At 31.9% G+C, this 19,100-nt stretch overlaps 3 protein-coding genes across 9 annotated transcripts in view; 1 reads left to right on the forward strand and 2 right to left on the reverse strand.

Annotated features, from left to right (window-relative positions):
* Positions 1 to 5,534, forward strand: part of LOC106662187 — a 25,462-nt gene extending 19,928 nt beyond the window's left edge. For all 6 annotated transcript variants that reach the window (XM_014386054.2, XM_014386053.2, XM_014386057.2 and 3 more), the window contains 8 exons: positions 2,358 to 2,534; positions 2,589 to 2,620; positions 2,688 to 2,795; positions 4,208 to 4,355; positions 4,415 to 4,531; positions 4,615 to 4,771; positions 4,839 to 4,902; positions 4,965 to 5,534. In XM_014386054.2, the coding sequence (XP_014241540.1) occupies positions 2,402 to 2,534; positions 2,589 to 2,620; positions 2,688 to 2,795; positions 4,208 to 4,355; positions 4,415 to 4,531; positions 4,615 to 4,771; positions 4,839 to 4,902; positions 4,965 to 4,991 (786 nt within the window). In that variant the 5' untranslated portion in view covers positions 2,358 to 2,401 and the 3' untranslated portion in view covers positions 4,992 to 5,534. The remainder of the gene's footprint in view (positions 1 to 2,357; positions 2,535 to 2,588; positions 2,621 to 2,687; positions 2,796 to 4,207; positions 4,356 to 4,414; positions 4,532 to 4,614; positions 4,772 to 4,838; positions 4,903 to 4,964) is intronic.
* On the reverse strand, positions 5,465 to 9,907 carry LOC106662185. 2 transcript variants are annotated; one of them, XM_014386050.2, is made up of 7 exons: positions 9,805 to 9,907; positions 8,796 to 8,917; positions 8,598 to 8,734; positions 8,322 to 8,526; positions 7,094 to 7,256; positions 6,446 to 7,023; positions 5,465 to 5,955 (listed from the first exon to the last, which is right to left on the reverse strand). In XM_014386050.2, the coding sequence occupies exons 2-7, from the start codon at positions 8,904 to 8,906 to the stop codon at positions 5,614 to 5,616; spliced, it is 1,536 nt and encodes a 511-aa protein (XP_014241536.1). In that variant the 5' UTR covers positions 8,907 to 8,917; positions 9,805 to 9,907; the 3' UTR covers positions 5,465 to 5,613. The 2 variants fall into 2 exon arrangements, with proteins under 2 accessions (XP_014241536.1, XP_014241534.1); XM_014386048.2 differs by having other exon boundaries at positions 8,598 to 8,740.
* A 5,062-nt stretch (positions 9,908 to 14,969) lies between these two features.
* LOC106662364 (ubiquinol-cytochrome-c reductase complex assembly factor 1) lies at positions 14,970 to 18,809 on the reverse strand. The gene is made up of 6 exons (XM_014386420.2): positions 18,586 to 18,809; positions 16,368 to 16,526; positions 16,231 to 16,303; positions 15,570 to 15,736; positions 15,270 to 15,464; positions 14,970 to 15,195 (listed from the first exon to the last, which is right to left on the reverse strand). The coding sequence occupies exons 1-6, from the start codon at positions 18,637 to 18,639 to the stop codon at positions 15,094 to 15,096; spliced, it is 750 nt and encodes a 249-aa protein (XP_014241906.1). The 5' UTR covers positions 18,640 to 18,809; the 3' UTR covers positions 14,970 to 15,093.
* Positions 18,810 to 19,100: the final 291 nt, after the last annotated feature.

The raw sequence follows: 19,100 nt of genomic DNA on the forward strand, positions 1-19,100 counted from the left end.
ACGCCGCGGGTGGGCCGACGAAGACGGGTGTCGTGCACAAGGTTGACGCGACCCCAATTTATGATGTCCCACGTGGCTACATATTTTTGACCATGTGACAACCCTTCAGCACTAAATAACTAGACGATAGTTATTTATTTGATCGGTTATCCAACTATTGCACTTTATGTTCTCCAGGTTCGTGGGAAACAGGACGTGGGTCCAGCCTGGGTAATTATTTCCAAGTTAAGTTCTCAACACGACACACAAGAATGGCACAATTACACAGAAGACAAACACTTTGAGCCCTGAAGATGATCTCAATAAAGATTGAAACGTTGGCACAATAAAGAAAATGTTTTTCTGAAACCTATATCACACCAGACCGTATCTCATGATTTCTGAATAATTTTCCAAGTTATGTTTGACAGATTTGAGGGGGACATCTCGTCGTTCCCGTCTGGGTGGTCGCCCCTTCAGATTTGCAACCTTTGCTCCCTTCCATCGTTTACCCTATTTTGTTCTTATTTTAACAACTAAAACATATCCCTAAGACGGGGACCGGCTTACACTTTAATAACAACTAATATCATAAATAAATTAATAAATAAGCAAATTAATAAATAATTACTAATTATTACAAAAAAACAATCTTAAACATTTAGCATACAATGGTAACGAGAAAAGTCACATTACTATAAATGAACGCCTTAATTTCTTTGGATATACTTTTTTACCCCCAAAATAATTACGTACAAAAACTTATCTTATATAAATGGAAAATATTTTATTCAAAAATTCTTTAAGATATAAAAGTAAAAGTATCAATAAGGGGGTCGTTTTGTCTGATTTATTTCGTTAGGACTTTATATTTTCGGACCGTAAAAAATCAACACAACTCTGCAGAGAGGAAAAAAGAGCTTAAAGAAAAGCGCCAAAACTCAAAGGGCGAGGTAAGATGAAAGAAAGGATTATCCTAAACAAATCTCAATCATCCTCCCGAGTGGTTTTAAGGGCGTAGCCTCCTGAAACAAAATCTGTCCTCACTGCAGAACTTAGGCATATTTTGACAAAAGACTGAATCTGTTAGACAGTTAAGCCTGTCAAGCAGTAACTACAAAATCCAGGAAGGAAAAACATAAAAAAACTAGGTTCCTGCATAACAGTATAACGAGAAGTTCCTGACAATTAGTAGCATGAAGGAAGGAAACGTTGGCTCTATGAATGCAATGTAATGATAGATTTTTTTAACAATGACAACCCTCTTTGAAGAACAATGATACGGTAAACAAAATCTTATTTTATTGCAAAAACCAGTGAAAAAAATTCACATTAAGTCTATATGTGTGGTGATTAGTGACCGTTAATCGATAATTATTCAGAAATCGTGAGATGCAGTCTGGTGTGATGTAGGTTTCAGAAAAACATTTTCTTTATCGTGCCAACGATTCGATCTTTATTGAGATCATCTTCAGTGTAAGTGTTTGTCTTCTGTGTAATTGTGCCATTCTTGTGTGTCGTGTTGAGAGGGCACTCTTAGCTAGGGGCAGCTTAGCTTCCTACTCAGATAAAAATTTTCCACAACTGCACGCCTTTTATATTTTATATATCATATTTTATTTCATCCCTCTTTAAATGCTTGTTTGGTGACTCAGGTGATTCAGTGGATCTTAGTCAATCGTAAAGTGCTGTCGCCGAAAGCCAAACTGGTTGGGCATTATTTTTTTCATAAACATTATTATTATTAACATTATCCTTTTAAGTAGGAGTTTTTCGAAACACCAGCAGTAGAGAAAGAGATATCTGAGCTTATGTTGCGGTTTAGCGATTATGATGACCTTAGCGATCTTCTATGTTTGTGGCACATATTTAAGCTTGAAGGCTGCATTGATGATCATCGTCTGAACCACTGCTTTTCTAGGGTAACTACTAGAAAATCTGACCGGTAATTAGGTCATACCCAAGGGCTTTTTTTGAGTTGATTTCAGTTGTGGTAGCTTCTTAAAGTGCATTCAGTATTAGAGATCTTTAAAAGGGATTAATAATCAATTTTTTTTCTTTTTTTAATAACTTCTTGTTCTGTTATTATTCTATTGTTCAATGTTAACGTCATTTCAAAGGTTGAACTTCCTACACCACACCACTCAAGCATATTCCGTAATGAAGCAGTATTGTGTATAAAAAGGAACAAATGCAATTTTGAAATATGTAACTAATTGATATCACACAAAATTTTGTTTTTATGTGTAATTATTGTTTGATCGAGATTAGATCAATTTTAATTATAAAACCAGGGAAAAATAAAATGTTTGAAATGTTTGCTGTTCCTTAAATTAATGAAAATTTGCTAATTAAGGTTTGTTATTGTTTTGTTTTAGTCTTATGACTAATTTATTACCACGTAACTTTTGAATAATTAATTATGGAAAGCATAAACAACTCTTTGCATCCTCCTGCCTGTAATGTGAAAGCATCGACACCGACAAAACAGTCTCCTTCGTTAAAACACATGTCGATGATAAGTTCTATTGGAAATTTATCAAGTATCTGTTCAAGTAAGTGGTGAACGAGAAGTTTATAAAACGTTATTCAATTTTTTTTTTTTCCAGCTTCACAGTTGCCTTCCTCTAAAATTGAACAGGTTTGAATTGTTGCTATAGAAAAAATATCTCTTTTCTTTTTCTTATTATTTATTTTTATTTTTTAAGGCTAAAAGAGCTAAAGAGGATGCTAGGAATAAAAAACTGTTGCACAAATCATGTTTTCAACTTATGACGTGCATTAACGCAAAAGAAAAAAACGATAGCCCGATTGATGTAAGTTGTTTTTTTTTTGTTTTTTTTCAACTTAAATACATGACAAAAAAAAATTATTGCACTGTAAAACTGTACATTTTATTTTTCTCAAACATATCACAGTTTGTAATGTAATGTTTTAACGATGACCATTTTGAACCTTGCCGTGATTCCTCTTCAGGTTTGAATTTCCTAGTAACAAGTCCAAACCTGAAGAATGGCAGCAGGCACAGTTTGAAATGGTTGTTGTTAGAGCATTATAACTGTGTTATGTTAGAAATATAATAAAATTTATAGTTGTACAGTGCAGTAATTAAATATTGGAGTATAAAATAAGTCGATAGCATTTTTCAATAATTTGATTTTATCTCTTTTTTGCAAGCAATGTTTATTTAGACATTATTGTTTATACTCTCAGAAAAGTTTTTTTGTACTTGTAATTTTACAAGGTGTTAATTTAACATTGAGAGGAAAGTAGTGCATATTCATAATTTATGGATTTTTCCTTACTACAGCTTAGACTGCTAGAAAAATTTGTGATGCGTACGGTGAAGCCTGGGAAAACGCAGCGACCCATTGGTAACAATTCCAAAAGTCAGATTACAACCCAAGAATGGTAATGTGCATTTTGTGGGATTGAAAAGGATGCTTTATCGTGAAGTTCTTCGGCCCAAACAAACCGTTAATTCTTGCGTAAACTGAACACATTTAAGCGATTAAAATCAGCAATTGTCCAAAAATTACTGCCATTGGATGGCTAATCACAATGGAATTGTTTTGGGAAAAACTTTAGTTCACATGAGGACTGCATAAACACATCGAGGAATTCATCGTTCAAAAACCTGGGGAGTTCTGGTAAGAAAAAATTTCATGGAAGATGACAACACAATAGTTCATATATTGTTTATGAGGACCTGAAATTTCATTGAATTTACTATAACAAAAAAATGCTACTGACTTATTTTATACTGGATAAGACAACTAGTATTAACTACAACTAAGATATCATAATGTAAATATCATTGTATAAAATAGTTATATTTCCTTTCACTACAGTTCTTATTTTTAAATTCATGTAACTTTATAAATTGAAATTATTTAATCAGTACATATTTTTTTATGTCTATCCTACATTGTGGATATCATTTTTCCTACCTCCTATGTCTCTTAACCCCTCACCATCAACAATGATGCCAGCATAACCTTCGTTCAAGACCGCTGTGCGGTGGTGTAACCAAAAAAAAGTGAAAATCATAGCACAAATTATAAAGATACATGGATTTAAAAACAAAACAGAAAAAAAAAATTTCCCTAAACATCAGCACCCTTGAGGTCTATATAACTTTACAATTGAAATACCCTAAGTTTTTATGTTGTTAACAGTTACTGTTACAGCTTGTATAATTCATACAATCTAATTTCTTACCCTACAGATGGAAATAAAAGATCTGCAAGTAAAAATAGAAAACAAACAAAAAACATTAAAAAAGGTTACTGCCATGATTAAAATGATTCCCATTCTCAAAGAATATGAGGAGATTGAGAAGTTTCTAATCAAAACGTTGAATGAATTGTCTCATGGTAAATTGGAATTATTTGTATATAATAATAAAATAATTATTAAATTGTTTTTATTCCAGCATCCATCCTGAACAAGACGGCAATTCAAAATCTTGCAGTTGTGAAAGACCAGCTGACAGCAACTAGAAGTAGAGTAATTCTAAACGATTTCAGTCCAATTTCCTCTGAAGATATTGGTACAAAAATTTACTTTTGTACAAATAACTCTGTATTGATGAAACAACAGTTGTCTTATTTTTTTTTATTTTTTTTTTTGCAGTGGCTTTGAGAAAGTCTTGCCAAAATATTCTTAATGAACTCAAAAAGCATGAGAACGATTGTAATTCAGTGAAGAACATGGAAATGTACAAAGTTATGTCATCTTATTTACAAGATGTCAAAATCACATTTGCTCGACTACAAAATTTGTTACAAATGTATGAGTAAAAAAAAAAATGTTCTACCTTAAAACTTAAAATTTTCTATTTTGTTTTGTCTTTTAAGGAATGAAAACATCACCGAACAAATAGTAAAGTGGGATATACATGAGAAATCGACGGACATCTTGGTTTGTAATTATCCCTTTCTTTCAAAATTATGAAATTTCTAACTGTTAAATTTGTTTTTTAGTACAAAAATTTATGTGAAAGTCAGTAAACATCGGTGGAAACTTACTGTTCTTTAATAAAACATGAATTAGTTTTTTATATAAAATGTTGCTTATTATTTATTGTATTACTTTTGTATGTACATTATCATCTTTTTTACTTATACAATATTGTTATTTTTAAAAAAATATTTATGTGCTTTTATGATTACAATTTACAATAAAACTAATTGTTTCTTTTTTCACATTTCATCTTTTTTTTTTTTTTGCACATTTAATTTATAGAATAGCACCTTTGTAGTTACCGAGTCAGATTCTTGTATGTCAATTGGAACTTCTCATGAATTCCTTAATATTTATTTTAAAGTATTTTAAAATAGTGTGGCACCTCATCATGATGAGTACAGAGATACAATGCCCATCAATACTATTTATATTTAAACAATATGTATTTCATTTTAATACATATTGTTTACACTTTCAAAAAAATACTTTTTGAAATATAGGAGATTAAGAATATAAATTAAAAACTTTTAGAATTATATTGCATATACAATATCACAAATAGTAAGTTGTGATTTTATTTCAACAAATAAAATGAAAAAACGAATTAATAATTATATGCATCCGATAGATGTTCAGTCTTGTGCGATTCATTGATTTTAAATAAACTCATGTGGGTTTAGCAAAGTAAAATCCAATTATTGGAATAAAACTAGGTGGTGCGGTGAACAAATTGAAAACAATGTCTCCTTCTACAAACGTCACTTGATCCAACTCGTGCCCTTTCCTCTTTTCATAGGTGCCGCTTGTGTGGATCCCTACTTGATAAGCTGAATCGGGGAATAAAGAAATGGGAACGTTAAAATCGACTCTGATTGTGGATCCGTACGACGCAATTTGCATCACGTCTTTTGTTGTCCCCTTTCCTGTAGAGACTTCAAAAAGCCACAACTGCATGTCATCTGTGTAAGTGTCGAAGGCGGAATCATCTCGTTTTTCGCAACATGCAATCTGCAATTAAAAAAATAAAATAAACAGCTACTTATTTTTATTCAAAGCGGGATTCATGTGATCATTCAAAGGGGCTAAGCCGAAGGTCGTGGGTTTGAATCCCACTTGTGACACTTGCTCTTTTCTCAACCAAGACCTTAGATTAAAAGTACAATTAATTAATTCAATAATTATTGAGGCGAGTTAAACTAAAAACATTACTTCTTAGAATACTTTAGACCTTGGGTGTTTCATGCAGAATTGCACATCACAGTGCTTTAAAGAAGTGCTTAATAGAAGGCTGTTTAAAAAAAAAAATCAGAATCAGATTATAAGGCACTCCAAGGTTAAAAAACCGAACAACATATTACTATAAGAATGTACAATCAACCACTAATTCCTATATGAAAATATCCATCAACAAATAATTCAGATTTAGTACATAATAAATTATTAATCATTTAATTTTCTTAGGCTGTTTAAAATAATGAAAAATTCCGTATGTTATCACCTCAAATCCAATTAATATTACAGGATGGTTGACTTTTAAGACTCTGCTCGCGTTCCAAGACTCCTGTTCTATTACATCCATTCCGTTGGTGTCTAATGCAAGTCGGAAAACTTCACCTTCATTGATATGATCTTTATTTTCTCTTTTACACTTCCTAAATCTACTCGGCCATGAACCCACGGTCCCTTTTGAAACGAGATTCATAATTATTCCCAGAGACTCATCGGTTGTTAATATGTTTGCATTCATGACTTTGGTCGCAAACTCTTCAGCCATCATATCGGAAAAATAAATTTTCGATAGCACTTTTTTTAGAAGGGCTGTTTTTTCACACTCATCTACATCTGATTTAGAAAGGGAAGTTTCATTCCATGTCAGACATTTATCCACAGAGTCTTCGCTTTCCTTTTGGCTTAAATCAACGGTAAATGTCGCTTTGAGCGTTTCATCTTCAACTGTTTGATCTGCATCAAATATTGTGTCATCTTGTGTTGAACTGTTTCCTAATTTTTGAAACAAAGTATTCTCAAGTTCTTTTGTGACAAGTGAAACAGAAGACGAACTAATCATTGATTGTTCTGTAATTATAACATTTAGTTATTTCCTTATTTTAAACTTCACATATCGATAAATGAAGAAAAAAATTACCTTTATCTTCCATTTTATGATTTACCCAGTTTATAATTGCAACAAACAAATCAATTTCCCTGGCATTAATTTTGCATTGGTCCAATAGCATGAAAACTGTATCCTCAGTTGCCATCATAAAGTTTGGTTCTGCCAGTACTTCTGACGTCTTTTCAATAATTACCTGATGAACATTTAAAACCTTAATCATTTAATTTCAACTTTTTTAAACAAAAGTTTCAGAATTTTTAACTTTTGCCATTAAGGCCAAAGATATATTGATTACACAATTTATATTAGCATTAATGCTTCTTCTTACAATCAAAAGGGTTATGACTTACAAATAATAAATAAAGTTTTTACAAACTGGACAAAAATCACCAAAATTATTTTTTTCTATCGATCAAATTTTCAATCAAATTGATAAAAGAGCATGGGCAATAGGCGTTGAAGAAATAACCAAATTTTTCGCCAGCCAAGTTACCAAAATTTTTTAACAAAATAAAAACAGGGCAGAGTACTAGAAGTAATGACCACTTCAAAAGAAGAAACTATAATGTTTGTTAATGCCTTTAATGAATTACCGCAAGAAATTAATAATTTATTTGTTACAAAGATTCCAGGGTAGTACATCACTAGTGAAACATTTAAAAAATTACTAAAGACGTTGTTAGTATACCTATTTAATTCTAGAATCAGACTAACATATGTACATACATACAGTACGTGAAAATGTAAAGAAGTCATCATGATACCAAAACCACCAAGTAAGGTGATATGATGAGATTTTACCGGTCATCTAGATTTGCTTATCCTTGGCCTGGGAGACATACTTCGCATTTTACCATCATTCGTGTGTCTCTGTTTGCTTACATACTCAGAAGGCGAAATGCTGAAACACATCTGACAGACAAACCCAGTGTGGATGAGCATACCAGGATGATTGGTAAGGAGCAAATTAGAGGTCAAATCATATAAACCCATATCGCTACTACCAACAGTTTCTAAGCTTTTCAAAAATGTATTAATAAAAAGAATAAATCCTGCATCGAGAATCGTCACTCAGTGTGTAACTCTTGATCAAGGGGGTATATTGAATGCATTTATTAGTTGAAGTATTGTACAAACTGACCAAAATACATATTTTAAAGTTATCTGAAAAATTATAGACCACAGTTAAATTAGAAACTTGAAAATATATAATTTCGAATGTTGTTTGACTAGATGGTGTCAAAAAAGGAATAATTACCTGTTTACACTTATGGCTTAAATCGGATAGGTCATAGACTTTAGCCATTTCATAGCTGATGCAAGCATTACTCGGTGTTATATTTTTTTTAATATATGGCATACACAACTCTTTAAGCTCTGGGATCATGTATTTGTCTCCTAAGTAAAACAGAGACCAAGCCTCGTCAACTGAAGAAAACTTTACTTCTTCTGTATATATAAACCTAGTTTTAAACAAAAGTAAGATTTTTTCAATTTTTGTTTAAGTGCAAGTCAAAAACCAATAAAGACACACCTTAAAAATATATCAAACAGTTCAACTCCGACTTCTTTGATTACAATGCTCCGATTTTTTTCAAAATTTTCATTTGAGAACATGCGCTCAAAAACCGGGCTGATCATTCCCAAAATGACTGAGTGTACTTTAAAAACCTGCAGCTTGTCAACTTTTGAATTTGAACAGAATACCAAATTTTGTGTTGTTGAAACTTACCTTCTCTACACCATCGTCAACTATAACTATAGACACATCACTTAGCATCGAAAAATTGTATAGATAGAGCAATCTTTGGTGTATATTAGTCAATCCCTCTCTCCAATCCATGTTTATATATTCTAAAAAAGTTATTAAAACATATATATTACTATTTTCTAAATGTTATTTAATTTATATTATATGTTTTATAAAATAGACTGGCCTAAGGGCTAAATGGTTGTCATCCTTATACCACACTACGGAGTCCAATATGGCAGGAATTGCTTTACTTCAATTATTTAATATGTTTAATTGATAAATTTGAATTTAAAAAATAAACCTATAAAACAGACTTGATTTCGCAGAAACCACACAGACCCATTACTTAATGTGGTGAAGTTCCGAAACATGTTCGAAAAACCAACGAGGAAGAGGAGAATAAGGTGTAAGGATTAAATATAACAATTTAACTGAAACGTAACTTCGCTGTACAATCCAGCTGAATGAAACAACAAATAAATCTTTGTTTCATATAACGAAAATATCAGAACTATTTATAATACAGATACAGAATCATTTCGAACTTGTGTAATGTGTTTTCATTCTTGAAATTTATATAAAAATTCATTTATAATATGAATAAATGTTTAAAAATAATTGCCAGCTCCATATTCTTCTTAATTTGATCTTGAAAGGAAATTAATGAAATTGTTGATATTTACTATAACCATTAATAATAAATAACTGATTTCAGTTTTTAAAAAAAGCCAATCCAATGCACATTACATTAGTCGAATTTCAGTGCTTCAGAAAGCCCAATTTTCCCATTTTTCTTCCCAACTTTCAAAATTTAAAATGCAGTCTCCATTTGACAATAAAATTCAATTTACTGTAAATATGCGAAATGGAAATCATAGAATAAAAAAACTGTGTTAGTTTTTCTTATTTGCAGCAAACTAGTCAGTGCTCTTAAGGGTGTTGGAATATTTATAATGTAAACCATTTAAAGAAAATGTAAAATAATTACCAAAGCTCCTGGCCAGTTGTTGCTAGTAAGGATTAGGAATCAAGAAGTGGTTTGCAAATGTAAATATTATCTTATCTCTACTTCATATTTTAAACAGGTTTCCTCACGATTTTGAGACTTGATCATATTAAAAATAGTAAAAAACAGTTATCATATTGTGGTTAATATTAAAAATACTCATTTTAATTTTTAAAAAGTACCATAAATTTTATATTATGTATAACTATTATTTTTACATGTATATCACATATTATTAACTTTAAAATGTTGCATCTGGATAAAATAATAAACTTCAATACATTTATTTTCATTTTTATAGCAATGACCATTATTCCTCTCATTCTGTAGGAAAAACTGTACAGAAATTTAAAATGCAACACATTTTTCTGGTATTAAGAAAAAGCCTTTAGTAGAAAAGGTATATAAATACAAATATTGTTTCTTCCTCTCAATGACTTTACTATAATCATAAATACAATATTTTTTTATTACGTCTGAAACTGAACGTATTTGTCATTTAGATAAAGAAGAAGATCTGTACTATTTTACTGTGATCTGTCCAAGATAATGTGATTTGAGAAAAAAAATAGATAGGGCTGGAAGTTCTCCCAGTAAACGTGTACGTAGATTATCTGAAAAGAAACTGGAATGGAAAAGATTGGGTCAGTTTAATCAGGTATGGTAGAACAGCTTACAATCTTAAATGAAACTTTTAACAAAAAATAATTGCTTACAGCTCCCAAATAGTAATAATAATATTGTTCTATTCTACTTGTTTTGTTTAAATGTGTGTATTTATTAGCATGAATGGTGAGGAATGATGGTGGAATAAAGTGTCACAACACCCCCCAAGAAGTGTTGGTTTAGTGTTGATGGAGGAATATTTATAAAAGTACCTCATCGACCCTAATTTAGGTTAGATTATTAATACTGTGTACAGGTCGACGGAGGAATATCCAGTACTCCACCAATCAGAATAAGTGCAATGTGTGAATGTATTTATTAGTGTGATTGATATATCCAATTTAAGTAGTAAGTATTAGGCTAGATTGTAGGTGCGTGCATTTGGAGTTGAAATGGCCTAGTAGATAGCCCCCATCAGACCCTAACCCTGTTGGTAGGGAAGCGATCTCTTGGCCATATGTCTTAAGGGGATACAGCGACGAAGCCACATAATGGGGTGGGTGAACTCCCTGATGTGTACCCTTCGTGTGAAAGTCCGAATAAATAAAATAAATAATTAAAGAAATAGATAAATAAAAATGTTTAAAAAAAATAATAATGAACTAAAACAAATATATAAACACAGCTGAACTTCATACAATCAGAAGATCGTTGAGCATTATAAAGGAATCGCAAGGAATTTGTAATGCCATTATTTGCTCCGATTCGAAAAGTGGTCTCAAAGCCATCAAAAATAATTTCTCGGTTGACCCATACATCTTAGAAATTCACAAATATCTCTATGAAATCAGAACACTTAACAAACATGTGGTATTCGTTTGGGTTCCAAGTCATGTCGGCATTTCTGGAAATGAAAAAGCTGATCAACAGGCAAGGAACGCTGCAAACCATCCACAAAGAAAGATCAATTTCCTCTCCACCCAGATGATATAATAGATCATTTATGTTAAAAACATTATCAAATGAAAGTGGGCGGCAAGATGGAATGTCTGTAGAGACAGTATGAAAGAAATTAAGCCAGTTGTACATAAATGGCCAACTGAGAAACTTGAGAGAAAAGGACTGGTGATTCTCTCTAGATTGTGAACAGGTCAGAACAGGCTAATCCATAGTAGGCTTTTAATAGGCAACAATCTTCCAACTTGTCCTCGATGTAAGCGAAGTGGAGAACGTATCATTCTGACAGTAAAACATACTTTGTTCGATTGCCGCACTTAGCAACCCTTTAGGCAAAGGCTCGACCTTTCGAGTGATTTACAGGAGTTACTGGGTCCTCATTGTTCCTTTCAAAGAGCACTTTTTAGTTTTCTCAAATTTATTGGTATTTATAATGAGATTTAGGCCTTTTCCCAAATTGTTTTACCATTGAATGTTTGCCTGCTAATGTTTGAATGAGAGTTGTGCATGGAAGATTTTTTGAGGATGCCGGAGGGGAAAAATGAAATGGAAGAAAATAAAAAAAATAAAAAATTATTGTGTTATTGTGTTTTCTTTGTATTTTCTTATTATTATTATGTAAAATTAGTTTATTTATCATATTTGAATGGAAGAATAAAAGGATAAGGATGAGCCTATACTCATGCTGAGATTGTTGCTAGTCTGACTCCATTATTATTAGCCATACAAGCATATTATGGAACCAAAATTCAAAAAGCAGGAAGAAATTTTATATGTAATTTAAAATGGGATTTTTGCATACATTTTGCATTCCAAACTAAGAATTTTAAAAGGATAAATTAAAGCTTTGGATGGCAGTAGGATAAATTAGTTTATGAGTGAATGTCAGAGATAAATTATAAAAGATAATGTATAAAGATAGCACTCAGAAGGGATATAGCTAACCTAAGATAGAAGGTTTGGATGTTAGGGCGTGAAATGACCTTAGCCGTTAAAACGCCCTTAAAAAATAATAATAAATTTTTTTTTTAAATTGGTTGACTTTTCTGTCGGTCAGGGTCTTGGAAACAAATGCTACCTATTTCATATATATCAGGAATTATTCATTGTAAATAAAGCAGTTTTGAACTGAATAGATACAATGTTTTAAAATAATGTACTGTAAGATACAGTTCATATAATAACTCTACTTTAGAATTAAAAATACAAGTACAATTCCTGTAGTACAATGAAGTTAAATTCACTCAAAGACGGGAAAAAACTGGACACTTATATTTTGTTTTTTATTTCAAACTGTATGTATTTGTATTGTTATATTAATTACAACTTACTTATTTTAATGTAAACCAAATTAAACGAGATCAGAAATTTGAGTTTTAATCAAAATTATTTAATTGTGATGATTTGAAAGAAAATTCACCAAAACGGAAAATCATTTAGTGTTAGAATAAATTTAACTAACAATTTATTATCTTAATAACGCATTAAGAGCAAAACCAGGTAATCAATTAATAATTAAACTTTGATGTAACACTAAATGATTTTCCGGTGTTTTAGTCAATTTTCTTTCAAACCATCAAAATCAGTAATTTTTTAAATTAAAACTCATGAATTTCTGATCTTGTTTAATTTAGTTTAAACATAAAGAAGCTATATTTTTACTAAAAATAGTTTATCTGTTTTGTTCAATACTGTATACATTTCTTTATTATATTAAACTTAATTAAGGTTTTTAGTTGAGATAAAAAAGTAAACCCACGATCTTGGCTAGATACGCCATTGAAAAATGGCAAAAAGGAAAGAAAATTCAAAAGGTGTGGTTGAGATGGGAAGTTAGTGTCCGAGGTGATCGAAGTCATGATAGCTCAACTAATAGAATAGCGGCGTATTTAGCCGAAGGTCGTGGGTTCGAATCCCGCTCGTGCCATCGACTTTTTTATCTCAACTAAAAACTTTTTTTTTGGCGTTATGAACTATGCATATTAGCCATGTGACAATTCATATATGCGTGTTCAAATTTGGGGGGGGGGGGATTATTGTGAAAAAAGGGCCAGAGGCGACGGTGGGAATCGAACTCACGACCGCGGCGTGAGTCTCTCATGCTAACCACTCAGCTACCACGGAAAACTATATAGGTAAAGTTGTTTGACCCCGCTTCCGTGACACAGAGGTGCAATTGACATTACATCGTCCTGTATGACAGGAATTACTTTATACCAGTCCCTGTTGTAACTGTAATTTCAATTTGCCTTTTTGAGGAAATATATTAAAAACCTTTATTGTTTCAAGGCATTGGCAATGTCGATTAATTACAAGACGTGTTATTTTTCTAAAAATAAATGAAATACGGACTCTCTTTGGATTAACTTTGACTACAATCATTCCTTAGTTTTACACAATTGAATATCGTGTAAATAAATAATCCCAAGCTGTGAAAAATAAATTGTTCGTTATCAGTCCGGTTTGAAGTTACAGACTTGATTTCTTGAGTATTATAAAACAATCATAACACCGAATCCAAACATTTTGCATTACTCAATTCCCTAGTTTCCTGGTCCGCTTGACCAATTAATATATTACAATTAAGGTTTTCAGTTGAGATAAAAAAGTCAATGGCACGACGCAGGATTCGAACCCACGATCTTCGGCTTGATACACCGCTGCTTTACCACTTGAGCTATTGTGACCTCGATCCACTCGGGCACCCACTTCCCACCTCTACCACACCGAATCCCGCTCGTGCCATTGACTTTTTTATCTCAACTGAAACCTTAATTAATTTTGCACTACTTTCCTTTCTATGACTCCAATAAAACACTTCATAAAGACAGGCCTGGAGTTAAAGAGTTAATGCTCCTTTCTTCAAAGAATCTCAATCCCTAAGTCCCACAGCCTCTACACCTCTAATATACGATTATTTTCACTAACAGGTACATACCCAAAATTATTTGTATTAATTTTGAGTCCTTTTATGCAGCACCATTTCCGTTCAATATTTGACAGCACATTCCTTGGATATATTATATTGTACAAAAGATATAAATAAATGTAAGGAGAAAAAAAGGTGTATTTAATTAAACATTTATTATACTCAAAAAATCTTATGCATGTTAAAACATAATAACCAAAATAAATAAATACTGATTTTTTAAGGTCCGATTAGGAGTACAGAGAATTACATTCTTAAAGTACTGTGAATGTAAACGATGTAAAACTAAAACTGGGGCACTAGGTAGACAAAGACAAAAAATTAGAAACCCAAATAGGGTAGATTGAAGGGGTAGGAGAGAGAGGAGGAACAGAGAGACAGAAAACAAGGGAGGAAGAGAGAGAGGTGAGAGAGGAGGAACAGAGAGAGAGAGAGAGAGAGAGAGAGAGAGAGAGAGAGAGAGAGAGAGGAGGGTGTGTGAGTCTCCATTCACCTCAGCTGCTGTGATGTCCAATTAGCGCTCTTAAAAGACAAAAAACCACAAGAACAAGGTAACTCGTCATTGGGCCTAGGGAGTATCCAGGCCCAAACGAGTTATCTTGTTACAAGTCCTGAAAATGTTAATCAGCGAAACAGGCTTGAATAAAAAAGATAATAAGTATTAGTGTATTTATTACTGTAACTATAATAAACTGTACAAATCACAGATTAATATTTGCATTTTACAAGCAATAATAGCAAAACCTATAAGTATTTACAGTCACTACTGATTTAAAAAACTACTTCGGAGGAAGGTCTTCGAACAATTCAGTTTTGGTGACCCATCTGATGTTTCTTTTGAACAATAAATCTTCAATGTTCATCCTATCAAGGAGAAACATCTGGAAACCGAAAAATCTTTAGTTGGTCTTGATACCGAGAGAAAGATAAACAATAAAGATAGGTTTATACTCACAGTTTGCCTCACATATTTAACCATGGCTTCCAACAAGACTACATTGTCACAAGATCTGTCAAAAAAACGCCGCCAAAGCGCATTTGCCAAAACTCTGTCCTCGCCGAGAAGCCCCTCGTCGTAGCTGACAAGTGCAGCTTGAAATTCCTCGTTTAAAATAATAATTTGTTTTCTTATTATAGACGGATGTTCTTGCTGCAATTAACGAACTAATGTTAAATTATGAAAAAGGAAAGTTGACTTTATTAAACTGTCATAATCCACTCATTATACGCTAAGGTATTTATGTTTTAAACATACACCAAGATTTTTAGCCCGAGCAGACACGTCTTGCCAAAGCGCTTCTACCAGACAGTTCCGAGCAAATTTACCCTCTTCTCCCTCTACCATAAGCCGAGCCATAAGCATCCACACATGTAGTTCCGTGATGACAAACCAAGTGTGGAAAGTGTCCGGAAGGTTCATCTCTGCAAACAAATTTAATAAAAATAGAAGAAACCAAAACACATCTGGTTGAATGTAAAATCTTTTTCATTACTACAATAAATCAAATATCTATCAGTTATTTTAATGGTATTTAAATTTCAATCCAATTTTCCTTAACCATTTCTCTCTAATATCATGAAGAACTAAATTTATTTTTATAATTTGGCAATTGCTGTATGCAATGAAATGCATAAAATATATTCTTCATTTCTCTTTTTAAAATATGTGTATTGTTGTTTTCTGGCTTGACATTGTTTTACTAAAAGGTGAATAGATGGCAGCTGCTTGGTGGAAAGCGGAGTATATATTGGATTGAGAGTATGACTGTACATAGCTCAGAATTAGATCAATACTCCAACCCCGTTTCCACTTCTTCCCATCCAATCTTCACCATCTGGGTCCATATTTTGGCACGTGTAAAAACAAAAATACTCTCCACAAAAACAAATTTTTTTTTTAACGTATAAGAACAAACCAATTGTAAAAGTATCATAGTCGATATGGTCTGCTATCGATTCATAAAGTAGGTATCCACTGGATCTCAGTTTCTGAAAATCATATTATCTATTAAAAGAATAGACAGTCCTTCATAATCGAATCTAATGGACATACATATTTTTTCAACTGGAGCCTCAGACGGTTTACCAGATTTTGGAGAAAACTCTCCTTTTCAATATTGATAGCTCTTGTGTCCGATACAGATCTTTTTTGGTGCAAGAGCAAATGTGAAGACAGCGTCAATGGCCTTGCAACAAGCAAGTGATCAAAAATCTGTAATAAAAATAAATATAAAATATACAAACAAAATATATATTTGCCAACTGAGTGTGCACCCAAAAATATTGTCTACTATGCTCATTAACAAATGTGAATGAAAAATTATTCCATTGTCATTATTATTCTAAACAATAAGATGATTAGTTTTACTAAGCAAGGACTTAATTATTTGAACCAACATCAGAAAATACATTTTTAAATACTGTTTCTCCCAGTAGTGAGAATGTAATTTTAAAACCAACTTTACAAATGAACATTCAAATTTTAAAATTGACTGTTTCAATAAGTTAAAAAATACGGTTATGTACTCTAGTGACTCTGTTATCCATTGTCCTACATTATTAATATGAAATTTTAACTCAATAACAACATTCTGAACGAATACCATTCCGAGTAAATACATAGAACCACAATTTATACAAATATAAATTATCATAAGATTATCAGCATTTCCAACAACTGGAGGCTATTGAGAACTTGATATTAATTTACATTTTTTTCGTATGTAGTTGTCATGAATATGCAATGACAGATGAGCTAAAATCATTTCATATATATTGGTAAAGCTGTATGAATTTGTTTACACATTAAGTTATGTACTCTACTGAATCAGTATCTTGAAATCAAAATGACTCAAGTTCTTAATTCTTAGTGTTTATTGCTTTTTGGATCACCGTAACACTAAAATCCTACCTTGTTAAACAAATTAGTGACTGTGATGTCCATTAGACTTACTTCCATATCAATAAGAAATGTAGAAAACAATAGATTGTGTAGTTTGTATCATGTCCTAAAGGAAATATTGATTATGACTTTATCTTAGGCTAAAGATATATGGTGTTATCCATTGTCATGGAATATGACGATTTTCATTCAGTAACCATATTCTGAGCGAATGTACCATTCCGAGTAAATACAAAGAATGACAATATATAAAGNTGCTTTTGGAGCACCGTAACACTAAAATGCTACCTTGTTAAACATATTAGTGACTGTGATGTCCATCAGACTTTATCTTATATTTATATCTTTAATAATCATGCCAAATCACTTACTTTCGTATTTTTTGTATGCTTTTACACCAGTATCTTTATGCCATTGGGGCTTTCAAGAATATAAAGGTGAAAGCGGCTATTGCTTTTGGATCAACATAGCACCAAAATGCATTTAGATTAACAAATTAGTGACTCTGTTGTCCATTTTCTAGCTATAATTTCCTCACTTCAATGTATAACTATTTTTGCACATTGATTATTTGAAAATCGTGATATGCAGTCTGGTGTGAAGTAGGTTTTAGAAAAACATTTTCTTTTTCATGCCAACGTTTCATTCTTTATTGAGATCAATTTCAGGGCTCAAAGTGTTTGTTTTCTGCATAACTGTGTCACTCTTATGTGTCAAGTTGTGAGCGCCCCCTCAAACAGAAACAACACTTTGAGCCCTGAAGATGATCTTAATGAAGATTGAAACGTTTGCACGAAAAAGAAAATATTTTTCTAAAACCTACTTCACACCAGACTGCACCTCACAATCTCCAAATAACCATTAACTAAGGACACTAAACCTCACACACGTTTTTGTACATTGTTAGAACAGAAATTTTCTGTTCTAGTACCAAAGGTTTCTTGAATTGAAAGAACAAGTTATAAACACAAAATCGTTTAATTATGTTTAGTCCCAACATCATCTATATGGAGGGTAAAGAAAAACATCACAGCATACATTAATGTATTTGTAATGAACATGTAACTAAAACTTCTTTTTGATTTAACGACTTACCAACACCACGTGGTCCTTACCTTACATTCCGTACACAATTTTTGCAGACAGTTTTTCTTTTTATAAATTATAAATAGTTTTTAAATTTATACTGTTATACAATGATGTAACTAATGATAACTAATAAAACTGTACAAAAAAAATTTTGTTTTACAAATTAAGCCTTGGTCAGAATATACATTTATATCTTAGTGGACGGTGAATGTTCAATACAAAACGGAAATTTATAAATAATTATTAAATTTAAAAAATAATAAAAATACATTTACTTAACCTTTAAAGCCGGCCGATTTGGTCTTAAAAGGAACCTTAGCGTCTGTAAAGCCATGTTTTTTTGTCGGCCGTCGGGCTTAACAGAAGACAAAGTTCTTGTTTCCTGGAAATGGACTAAGCCCAATGTGGTTCGGTTCGAATCTGACTTTGAGAAAACTGAAAAACCCTAGAAAAAAAGAACACTGAATAGCGTTGCGATAGAGCTCTACAGTCTATTAAAATAAAAATAAATCGATCGTCAAGTCCTGATTTTCATGATATCGATGCATCAGAGTTTCATGATGCATCGATGATCTATCTGCCTTTTTTGCACAAACATAATAATATATTTTAGATAATTAATTCAATTTTTTTTTAAATGTTCAAATATAGAAATATACAATATAAAAAATATAATAATATAAAAGCTAAAATAAGATAAGAAAGCAAAGGAAAAAAATTACTAGTCATTAGGAGCGGTCAAGAATGAGTTAAGGAAAACGCCCGTTTTCAATTGTTTATCGACGTTTCGACTTC

The sequence above is a fragment of the Cimex lectularius genome, unplaced genomic scaffold (genome assembly GCF_000648675.2).
Source record: "Cimex lectularius strain Harlan isolate CLEC.00 unplaced genomic scaffold, Clec_2.1 scaffold19, whole genome shotgun sequence".
Taxonomy (NCBI): Eukaryota; Metazoa; Arthropoda; class Insecta; order Hemiptera; family Cimicidae; genus Cimex; species Cimex lectularius.

What these genes read in the sequence shown, in the direction of transcription:
- LOC106662364 (XM_014386420.2), bottom strand. Translation starts at nt 18,639, where the DNA reads ATGGCTTTACAGACGCTAAGGTTCCTTTTAAGACCAAATCGGCCGGCT. An exon ending in GGCTCCAGTTGAAAAAATAT is followed by an intron (nt 16,304 to 16,367) that starts GTATGTCCATTA and finishes TATGATTTTCAG; the next exon opens with AAACTGAGATCCAGTGGATA. An exon ending in TTAAATATGTGAGGCAAACT is followed by an intron (nt 15,196 to 15,269) that starts GTGAGTATAAAC and finishes TTCGGTTTCCAG; the next exon opens with ATGTTTCTCCTTGATAGGAT.
- LOC106662185 (XM_014386048.2), bottom strand. Translation starts at nt 8,906, where the DNA reads ATGGATTGGAGAGAGGGATTGACTAATATACACCAAAGATTGCTCTAT. An exon ending in CTGTTTGATATATTTTTAAG is followed by an intron (nt 8,527 to 8,597) that starts GTGTGTCTTTAT and finishes GTTTAAAACTAG; the next exon opens with GTTTATATATACAGAAGAAG. An exon ending in TAATATTAATTGGATTTGAG is followed by an intron (nt 5,956 to 6,445) that starts GTGATAACATAC and finishes TTTTAATTGCAG; the next exon opens with ATTGCATGTTGCGAAAAACG.